The 11,543-nt window shown below is 43.3% G+C and overlaps 1 protein-coding gene across 1 annotated transcript; it reads right to left on the reverse strand.

Moving 5' to 3' along the window:
• Positions 1-448: 448 nt before the first annotated feature.
• On the reverse strand, positions 449-883 carry LOC117040323 (60S ribosomal protein L34-like). The gene has a single exon (XM_033138024.1). The coding sequence runs from the start codon at positions 846-848 to the stop codon at positions 495-497; it is 354 nt and encodes a 117-aa protein (XP_032993915.1). The 5' UTR covers positions 849-883; the 3' UTR covers positions 449-494.
• Positions 884-11,543: the final 10,660 nt, after the last annotated feature.

Raw genomic sequence — 11,543 nt, forward strand, 5'->3', positions numbered from 1 at the left:
ATTGCTTCCAATGGGAGGGAATTTGCTCAAGGAGAAGAAAACGGAAAAGGGTGAGAAAAGTGAAAGGATACCACTCTGTCCTCACGTTGCTCCTCCATCATGAACCCAGCAGGAAACTGGATAAGACTGTTCAGTCACCTAGAATTCTCTCTTTCTGAAGTCCTTATCAAATCCCCAGGAAGTGAAGCAGGGAATCCATACTCTATTTCCAGCTACTCCCCCCCCCCAAGGATCTGGGCAGTCTCAGAATAAGAGTCACTTTAAAAAAAAAAAAAAAAAGTTCTGTTTCAAGTCTTCCAATGAATTCAACAAGGGATTTAGAAATGTGAGAGATTTCACATCACCCGTAGTAATGATGTGATAGTAATGATGTCATAAACATTAGAGAAGTTTAAAAGAGGACAAGGGAAGCTTAGACTGAAACCCTGCACACTCTTTCTTTTTTTTCTTTTTTAAAGTTAAATCTTCATTTATTAGGCAGACAACACAAATTATCACTTTGATTTCTGACTCTGTGCTTGGGCCTTCAACACCTTGACAACAATCTTTTGTTCCTCAATAAGGAATGCTCGTTTGATTCTGTCACAAACGCATTTAGCACACATGGAACCACCATAGGCTCTGCTAACATGCTTCTTTGTTTTTGACAGCCTCATGAGAACTTTAGGGTGAACAGCACGAACACCACGAAGTCTTCCTGGGCACACGCCGCATGCAGACTTCGGTGCCTTGCCAACTTTCTTGGTGTACAAATAAACAATCCTGTTGCCTGGTGTCCGGGATAGCCTGGTCTTGTTAGAGGCTGTGTTGTAGGACAACCTACGTCGGTATGTTAGACGCTGGACCATCGTGTCTGGAGTGGGAGCCGGCACCGGAAGCTGCACACTCTTTCTGAGAGTAAACCTCACTGAACGTCATTGGACTAACTTCTGCATTCTTTTACACTGCCACGATACAGTCCACCCATGAGGTGGGGTAAAGCAGCTGCCTCTGCGGGTGCCCCCACCTGCCCCACCAGCACATGTGGAGAAGAGGCAATGGAAACAGTAAGTTCTTACTAAAGTCTTGTGAGATTTAGTTGGAAACTGCCACCATCACCACTGCTTTGTGCTGCCAAAAGTGCCAAGATAAGATTAGGGTTTATAATCTTTGCATGGAGAACTGCTTAGCCCTTAGCCCGCATGACCTACTTGGTACCACCAGATTAAGACCAATCACTCAAGGCCCCATTACCTTGAGATTTTGACCTTCCCATAACTACGTAGGGCCTTTGTAGAACTAAGATTCCAACAGAAGCCCTCAGCATATTTAGAGGGGAGATATTCCCCATATGGATCACAAATGTATATGTATGGATGGAATCAGGTAGAGGACATCACACCCTGTCTGCTGATTTGCCCCCTGTATACAATGCCCAGAGGAAAATTTATACCGCCAGTTCTCAATTGGCTTCCAGGTCGATCTGCATAGGAAGTGACAGTTGAACTCCTAGCAGATAAACATCTACATATTATACACCAAGTAGCCAAATTTGCGCCATCAGCCAATAAGCTCCGTTCCAGCTATATGAACGCACTCCAGTTTTAAAATTTAATGTTGTAAATTTATTTTTATGTTGTAAACTGCTACAGAATACATTGTAGGATCTTAGAGGAAAGTTTTCCTTTTATTCTCTGTCGTCCATTGTAAATGCCTTTGGTTATATACAATAAAATTGACCAGGTGACTCTAGATAAAATGCTTGCTTTCTGCTGCCACTGCACAACCTAGGTAAGGGATACTGCTGCCAGGTGGTGGCAGCAAGGTGGGGTGGCACTTCCTGTTTCACTTCAAGCAGCGAAGTGGGATATGCTGTTGCTGCACCAGGGCTAGCCAAAATGCTGCCTTTCTGATACTGTTGGAGTACAACTCCGTCAACCATTGCCAGCATGGCCAATGGTTGGGGACGATGGGGATTGTAGCCCAATAACATCTGGAGAGGCCCGCATTGGCAACTCTGTCCTTAACTCTGTCTCACTGAGCTTATTGGGGATTATTTCTGAATAGTCATGCAAAAGATTCTTTTACTCATATAGTTGTTAACCCAACAAAGATATCTGCAGCCAGGGGTCAATTTGCATGAATACATTTTGGAACACTCTCCCAAATGCAACATATTGAGTGCACATTCTGTGTTCCTTTATGATATCCTTTTCCATCTAGAGTATTCAAATGCAATGTTGCAGAGAACAAGACACAGATGAGGGAAGGCGATACTTTTTATTGCCCCAACTCCAGCATCATCTTACCTCTGTCCATCTCTCATTCAAAGCAAGCTGGGAGATGGGTGATGAAATTCAATGCTGGTGAATGGAGACTTTCCAAGGCAGCCACCATTTTTATTGTGATTAGCTTGCCGCATAGGAAGTTGCAGTTCTGAAAGCATCAGTTTGCACCTATAATGTCTCTTGGTAGTCAGCGACACAACTTCCCACTGCACCATGTTTCCTGCTAGTCTCACTCCCAAAGCTTGCAGAGCTAAGTTAGGTAGGACTGAACTTTCGCTGCTTTAAAAAGGTAAAGGTAAAGGACCCCTCACAGTTAAGTCCAGTCATGGACAACTCTGGGGTTGTGGCGCTCATCTTGCTTTACTGGCCAAGCATACAGCTTCCGGGTCATGTGGCCAGCATGACTAAGCCACTTCTGATGAAACCAGAGCAGTGCAAGGAAATGCCATTTACCTTCCCACTGGAGCGGTACCTTTTTATCTACTTGCACTTTGACATGCTTTTGAACTGCTAGGTGGGCAAGAGCTGGGGCCAAGCAACAGGAGCTCACCCCATTGCGGGGATTCGATTTGCTGCTTTGGCAGAGTTACATTGCCTCTTCATTGAGCATTGTCCATTGCACAGTGACACTTGCATAAACTATATTCCAGGGAATGAACTGGGTGCAATTGCTAGAGACCTTTTATACCGTGTTTTCCCTAAAACAAGACACTGTCTTATATTTTTTTCCCTTCAAAAAAACACAGTATGGCTTTTTTTCAGGGGATGTCTTATTTTAAGTGCTCCACGTTGGTAAGCTGCATAGCCACTCCTACTCAGGCCATCTTAAGGGAGGCACCGCATCACTATGGCTTATTTTCGGGGTATGGCTTATTTTCGGGGTATGGCTTATATTGCGCAAATGCATAGAAATCCTGCTGTGGCTTATTTTATGGGTACGTCTTACTTTAGGGGAAACACGGTATTTGTCCCCTCCGAGCCTAGGTCTTGCTGATCAGAAGGTTGGTGGTTCGAATCCCTGCGATGGGGTGAGCTCCCGTTGCTTGGTCCCAGCTCCTGCCCACCTAACAGTTCGAAAGCACGTCAAAGTGCAAGTAGATAAATAGGCAGGAAGGTAAATGGCGTTTCCGTGCACTGCTCTGGTTCGCCAGAAGCGACTTTGTCTTGCTGGCCACATGACCCGGAAGCTGTATGCCGGCTCCCTCGGCCAGTACCCCAGAGTCGGACACGACTGGACCTAATGGTCAGGGGTCCCTTTACTTTTACCTTTACCTACCTAGCAGATAGGGGACGCAGAGCCTAGGGTTTGCTGATCAGAAGGTCAGCGGTTCAAATCCCCTTGATGGGGTGAGCTCCCGTTGCTCGGTCCCTGATCCTGCCCACCTAACAGTTCAAAAGGTAAACAGTGTTTCCGTGCGCTGCTCTCGTTCGCCAGAAGTGGTTTAGTCATGCTGACCACATGACCCAGAAGCTGTATGCCGGCTCCCTCGGCCAGAAACGCGAGATGAGCGCTGAAACCCCAGAGTCGGACACGACTGGACCTAATGGTCAAGGGTCCCTTTACCTTTTTACCTAGCAGATGCCCAACAACTTATCCTCTTCCCTCAGGTATTTAAAGTGGGGCTGCCAGAGGCCGCACCTCAGTGTGTGCAGTGCTGTTGCAACAAGTGGGGCATGTGACACTTTCAGTCATCAAGATGTAGAAAATGTGTGGTTTGGGGGTGGGGGGTGAGGGAGGGAGTTGCAAACAAAGGTGATTACTACATGACACTTAAAATTACTGTTCTTCCACAATGTGAGGATTCACTTAGAAATCTTAAAAGAATTCTGTAAAGATTTTGCCTTTGCTGTTTTGGGGGAAGATGGGTTATTGCCCAGTCAGGGAACTCTATTAGATTTTTATGCCCTATAGTTGTGAAATTACCCATTTAAATTAAATAAACATTAAATAGCAATGGGTATGTGCACCATCCATATCTCAGCATATTACTACAGTACCTGGGTAGCTTGCAACACACATGTACATACCTTTTTGTGTGTGAGAGAGGAACAGGTTACATTGATTGATTGATTGATAAAGATATTTATATACCGCTATATTTTTTTAAAAAAACAGCAGTTTACAACATAAAATCAGACAATACAATTCTAGAAAGTTAAAAACTAGTTAAAAGCAAGAAGAATTTAAAAACAAACAGCAGCAGGCCATTGTGGGGGATATACTATAAGGAAAGCCTAGGTAGCTTTTTGTGTCTTTGGAAATGCTCTTAATTGCAAAGGTCATGCTCCAGGTTGCCACCGAAGATGCTGCTATTTCAGTGACCCCAAACCTACACAGCTTCCTGAATTTGGCCAAGATGGACTTTTCAGAGCCTTATTCCTTAGAATCAGCAAAGTGGTTTCTTTTTTCCACTGAACTCAATGTATTGATTTATTTATTTTGAGATATCACACAGACAATTGCTTACCCAGGCTTATGTGTGATGATCTTTGACCCTCAGGAGGCCAAGAGATCAACTGATACGTTCCACTTTCTCCCCCTCCTCTGTTAATTCTTCCTTTTTGGCTTCTCTTTCTTTCAGCCCTCAGTGCTGGCCACTAGGCAAAAAGAGGCCTAATCAATACAGTGCAACCAAGCCTTGTGACCTTGCAACCTGCCTTCAGAAGGTCAAAGGGCAGAGCGGAATGCTAGGCCATGTTTTTAATTGCTAAGTTTTCCAATGTGAGTTTCTTTCAGCTTCGCCCCTCACATTCTTGACTGCCCCCTCCCCCCCCAAAAAAACCCTCACCCAAACAAATTGAACTAGGGAAGGCTGGTACAGATTTGAGGGCAATTGGTGCTCTGTTTGAGACAGGTCCAGCTGTTTCTAGAGGAAAGCACAATTCCTGTCAGTGAGGCTAGCCCAGATAGGCTGGTAGTGGAATCATTCTGGGAGATGGTCTCCATGACAACAGAACAGTGGTGGTAGCTCTGAATCCCCACAACAGGAAGTGCTTCTGTAAGAAAGTGCTTCCGCTTTGCCTATTATTATCACTGATCAGAGCAACTTGTGGAGTCAGGAATGGAGAACCTGTGGCTGCCCTCCAGATGTTGTCACACAACTCCCATTTTTTCCTGGCAATGCTTGCTGGAGCCAAATGAAGCTTAGAGTCCAGCAACATCTGAAGGGCAATTCCCAGTTATAAAAAGTGAAGGAACCTGTTTCATGATATAGCAGAGATGCAGAACTTATGACCCTCCAGCTCCCTTCAGCCCCAGTCAGCATTGCCTTTGGTCAATACAACAGTGTAGGGTGGTACCTCAGGTTACAGACACTTCAAGTTACAGACTCCGCTAACCCAGAAATAGTACCTCAGGTTAAGAAATTTGCTTCAGGATAAGAACAGAAATCATCCCCTGGCGGCGCGGCGGCAGTGAGAGGCTCCATCAGCTAAAGTGATACCTCAGGTTAAGAACAGTTTCGGGTTAAGAACGGACCTCCAGAACAAATTAAGTTCTTAACCCAAGGTACCACTGTACTATAACATCTGAAGGGCCATTGACAATCTGTTAAGACAGACAGTAGACAGCACTTAAGTGATACAACCAACTTTAAACTACTGTACTATGCAAACCTGCTGGACTGTATCATTTACATTTGACTGTATCATTTACATTGTATATCTATGGAATGTTTCTTCGGAAGTGGCATGCAAGGAATGTTTGCTATGAGAATTTTCAGAAAATGAAAAATAAAGTCTTAAAAAACTTTTTCACCAAACAGGTACATTTTCAGAAGAGGGCAACCAACACAATAAAGGTTTTGGAAAGCAATATCTTTGTGGAGCTTTTAAGAGGGTTGGGTATCTTTTGCCTGGAGAAGAGAAGACTGAGAGGTGATATCACAGCCATTTCCAAGGGTTGCCACATGGAAGATATAGGAGCAAGCTTATTTTCTGCCATTCCAGAGGGTAAGACCCCAATCAATAGATTCACATTACAAGAAAGGAGATTCCAACTAAACATTAGGATGAGCTTTGTGATGGTAAGAACTGTTCAACGGTGAAATGGACTGCCTCGGAAGGCGGTAGCCTGGTTCTCTTTTATTGGAAGTTTTTAAACAGAGGTTGGTTGGCCATGTGCCAGGTATTCCTTAGCTGTGATTCCTGTGTTGCAGGGGTTGAACTAGATGACTCTTGAGGTCCCTTCCAAATTTATGATTCTATCTGGAGGGCTGCATATTGACTGTTTTCAACAGTTGCATAGAAAGGAAGTATTGGTAGGTTTAGGTTTTCATGCTATCTCACATCTGCTTAATAAGCTGCAGCTGCCAGATTTCCCTCTTCTATTGCTGAACTTTCACCCTTCCTGCCCACACAGCAGTGGATCGTGCCACCCAAGGGTGTCATGTGCTTGTGCCAGGCTTCATGCTAATTGTCTCATGTGGGTGGAAGCAGAAGGATGGAAATGGAATCAGTCTAATAGAGGATGATGGGCAATCTGTTGACTGGTCAAGACAATGTCTGAAAAACCAGGGCTCTGCCAGATAACTCAGCTATTGAACATTCATCCTGATTTGTTTACACAAAGCTTACGTGAAGGTTAGATTATATCCAGTATTGAACATTCATTCTGATTTGTTTGCAGGGAGAGTATACAACAATGAGCATTCATCCTGAATTCTTCCTCGTTGTCTGTGGGGTGTTTATGCATTTTCCAGTTAATCATTCATTCATTCTGCACTTTTCAATTAATTCCCCCATCACATTATTGACTGTAAAATAGTTGCTTTTTGGTGCTAGGTCAAGGCTGGGGAGCATGGAGCTCTGCAGACTTTCATCAGCCACAACCAGCATGGCCAGTGATCATGGATGATGGGACTTGTAGTCCAGGAACAGGTTCTCCATTCTTGCTCTAGGGCAATAATCTATTTTGATTGCACAAACTTTCCAGTAAGCTTTTGAATCCTTCACAGCCTTCAATCTTGTCACTCCTGTTTCCAGGGCATTTTTTTTTTGGGGGGGGGAGTTCACACACCCTGTTGATAGCATTACTATGGGTGCTCTCATTCCAGCCATGGCCATACTCCAATGCATTGTACTAAAAGCCACCAATCTGTTAGTGGTAGATTTTGAAGAGCTGGAGCTCATAGCCCCTCTATCAAGGAGAGTCACAAAATAACAACTGTGTTGATACATTATTATATCTCACTCCATAAAGAGCACCAGTACACACATACACAGCTTAATACCCAATTTATAAGGATTAGATGACTGCAATCTTATGCACATTGTCCTCAGAGCTAGCTCCATTGAATTCAGTAGTGCATACTTCTAATTGCATAGGTGCCACTTGTAAACAGTGTATCTGCCAGTTCTGGTTTTTCTCATAGTTTCCACTCTAAGATTCACCTCTTCACATTTCCACATCATTTTGCTATTTTATTTTAAGTCTGCATGAAAATTCATAAGCATTTTAGTGCTAATTTATTCCAATGTACACATTTATGTAAAGCACTTTTCCATAAATATGAAGTATTTTTGTATATTATTTTCAATAATATGTGCATTTTATGCACACTTTACCCTGGTGTGTGCATTTTCTCTTTACATGCTACTTGGCTGGAGAACAACATTGCCAAATTCAGGCAAGTGCAGCCTTTAATTAGACTTGCAATCTTACAAAGCAAAAATTGGGTGCTAAAATGAAATAGGAACTCCATCAAAAAAGTGGGAAGAAGTATCCAGCTTCTGCTTGAATGTTTTCCACTTTATCAGGTTTTCTCTATACTAATTTGCCACAGGCAACATAAAAATTTGAAAGCCTCATTATCTCCTCATTCACTTGCCAGAGCAAGGGGATCCCATCAATTAGACTGGCACCCAGGCAAATGACATCATCAGCCCTACTCTAAGAACAAAATGCCAGGGCTATGTCCCTCTGCATTCCCTCTACAATACATTGGCCCCCAGCCAACACCAGCATGGAGATGGAACAAGTGAAAGCATCTTTACATAACTATACCTATTTACATCAGTGGAACCAAAGGAAAAGATAAAGAATGGAACACAAATGGAGAGATCAGCCTTCAGCCCAGTAAATTTGCTTTGCTAAAGATATTTAAAGCAGGGGTGTCAAGTTAAATAAAGTATTGTGGGGGCCCAGGTAAGCCCCACCCCACATAATTGATCACATGATGCAGCGTACACACATCATTTGAATGGCAATGCTCATCAACTTTGTGGGGGCCCAGCCCCCGCAAGTATTTTATTGTAGGGGACCAAAGCCCCCATGGCCCCTAGGAGTTGACTCCTATGGTGAAAAGTAACAGGTCAGACCACCATACAAAAGTCAGGGATTTTCTGGCTTAGTGGGTTGCTGAGTTAAAAACTACACTTGGGCATCTTGTCCAGTTTGGGTAAAGAAAGAAGCAATCCAGCTCTCCTCCTCCTCACACACAGGGGAAGTGCTCTGGCTCAGTGCTTACATGGAGAAGGTGCTAGGATCAATCTTCAGGTCAGGCTGGGAGAGAACCCCCCCTGGAATTCTGGGGAGACACAGCTGATCAGTATGGACAATGCTAAGCTAGGTGGATCAATAGTCATGTTCACTGCAAGGCAGGCTCCTTTTTTCATTGCAGCTTATAGGAACAGAAATGGGATCTTGCTGGAAGGGGTTGAGAGAGGCACCAAGTCTTGAACATACACCCAAGGACACAAGGCAAACGAAACATAGAGTGAACAAATGTGCCTTGGTGCCAAATTAAGAATGCATGAACTGATCTTGAAGGTAGCAGGACCTCTTGCTAATTAACCCTTCTGAAGCCCTGATTTAAAAATAAAGGGTTTTTAGGTCCCTGTTGAAGTGGCCTATTTTATTTTATTTTGCTATGAATCAGCAGCATCACCTTGGCATATGATGTGCAGCAGACAGTTATTTCAGGCAAGGTGTGCTATAGATAACTAAACTGCAAGCAAGGTGTCATTTTCTTTCAATTAGCTTGTAGCGTTAACTGCAGTGAGAATTCCCTCCTGCCAGCTTCTTCATTCACCCCCATCCTGGGCCTGATGGTATCTGCACAGAGAGAGAGAGGGCAATGCGTGATCAGCTCCCTGGCCAAGATGGTTACAAAACAATTCCCTTTCTGGTTCACAGCAGAGCTTCCTTCTAGCTTGATCACAACTTTGTTCCTGAGTGAAATCAACAGGTGAAAATGTTTGTGAAGCCAGATGGAGTGTGGGCACTGGGGTAAGGGGGTAAGCATGGAGGGAAAATATGGTTTCAGTTCACATTTACACTTTCCAAAGTGAAACACAGCAATCCTTTGAAATTTGCACTTCTCTGAATTTTTCAATGCAGTTCTCCAACCAAGTAATGTGTGTGAAAATGCATATACCAGAGCACTGTAAAATGAAAATGCATCTACTGTTGAAAATAATATACAAAATGCATTATGTTGGAGAACATTGTTTTGCAAAAATTGCATATTAGGTAAAATGGTGAACAAACGTGTATATTAGGAGAAAGTCGCATTAAAATGTTAATGGGTTTTAAGGAGGCCTTAAAAAAATAATCAAAGTGATGTGGAAGTATGGAGAACTGAACTTTAGAGTGGGAAAGTGAGAGAAACCAAAACTGACAGACTCATCCATCCCTAGTGGTGTGTGTATGTGCATGTGTGTATCTGTACTACTTAACAGAGAACAATGCTCTGTCTTTCACTTCACACACAAACACACATTCATACCTGTGCATAGAAAAACAGCATGTCAAGCTAGGCTTAATCTATCCCCTTGCTAGTTCTCTATGTTCAGATATTTGAAGAGGGGGAGCTTTTTAAAAGTGCTTTCCTCCACTACCGCAGACTCCAGTGGTATAGTCTATGAAAAGTCTTCACTTTTTCATTGGGATGAATGTCAAATGCAGAAGTTTGGCTTTGCATTGCAGGAAAGAAAAGAGGAGCAGTAGGAGATGGTGTCTGGATTTGTATGCTGAACACTAAAAAAATCTTGAACCTACACATGTAAAAGTAGGGAAAGGAAAGAAACATGATTCAGTTTACATTTAAAGGCTAGTCTGCTTAATCCACACTTTGCAAAACAATGCATGAGCAGAAAACAAGGCCACTTTTAAAAATTCACACTTTCCAATGTCATTCTCCAGCTAAGTAAAGGTAAAGGTAAAAGGACCCCTGACCTTTAGGTTCAGTCGTGCACGACTCTGGGATTGCGGTGCTCATCTCGCATTACTGGTCAAGGGAGCCGGCGTACAGCTTCCAGGTCATGTGGCCAGCATGACAAAGCCGCTTCTGGCAAACCAGAGCAGCGCACAGAAACACCGTTTGCCTTCTCACCGGAGCGGTACCTATTTATCTACTTGCACTTTGACGTGCTTTCGAACTGCTAGGTGGGCAGGAGCTGGGACCGAGCAACAGGAGCTCACCCCATTGTGGGGATTCGAACCCCTGACCTTCTGATTGGCAAGCCCTAGGCTCTGTGGTTTAACCCACAGCGTCACCTGCGTCCCATCTCCAGCCAAGTAGTGTGTGCAAAAAATAATAATGCGCCACCTGGGGTGAAGTGTGCATGAGAATGCATATAGTAGTGAAAATAACATACAAAACTGCATTATATTGAGGAAAATTGCTTTGCAAAAATATGCATGTTAGGCAACATTGCATGCAAACATGTACATATTAAGATTTGCACAAAAATGCTGTGGACTTTCCTGGGGCCTTCCTTATAAAACACATGCATAATTTAGGAATTGTAGATCCTGGAAATCCATCCAAGGCAATAATGTGAAATAGGGTTTGCGTCCAAGGCTCCCATGTGTATTTTATTATTCACATAGGAATGGAGAACTTTTGGCCTCCAGATGTTGTTAGAATCCAACATCTAACAGCACCTGGTGGAATGACCAATTCATTCAGCTTCTCTGTAATCTCCTTTCCTTCCTTTAGCACACCTTTGACTCCTTTGTTGTCCAAAGGTCCAACCACTTCCTGCTTCTGATTTATGTTTCCTGCTTCTGATATATGTTAAATTTTATTTAATTTTTTTGGTCTTTGTTTTTAGCAGTGTGCTCCTCAAATTCTTTTTTCTTTTTCTTTTCTTTTTTTCATGTGTTGCTTTCTGCTTGCGTTACTTTTGCCAGAGTTTGTGTTCTTTTTTATTCTCCTAATTCCGTTTTCTAAAGGAAGTCTTCTTCCTTCTAATGGCTTCCTTGACTCTTCTCATTAACCACACTGGCATCCTGCTGATTCTGATGCCACCTTTCCCGATCTGCAAACTGAG

This window comes from Lacerta agilis, chromosome Z (genome assembly GCF_009819535.1).
Source record: "Lacerta agilis isolate rLacAgi1 chromosome Z, rLacAgi1.pri, whole genome shotgun sequence".
Lineage (NCBI taxonomy): Eukaryota > Metazoa > Chordata > Lepidosauria > Squamata > Lacertidae > Lacerta > Lacerta agilis.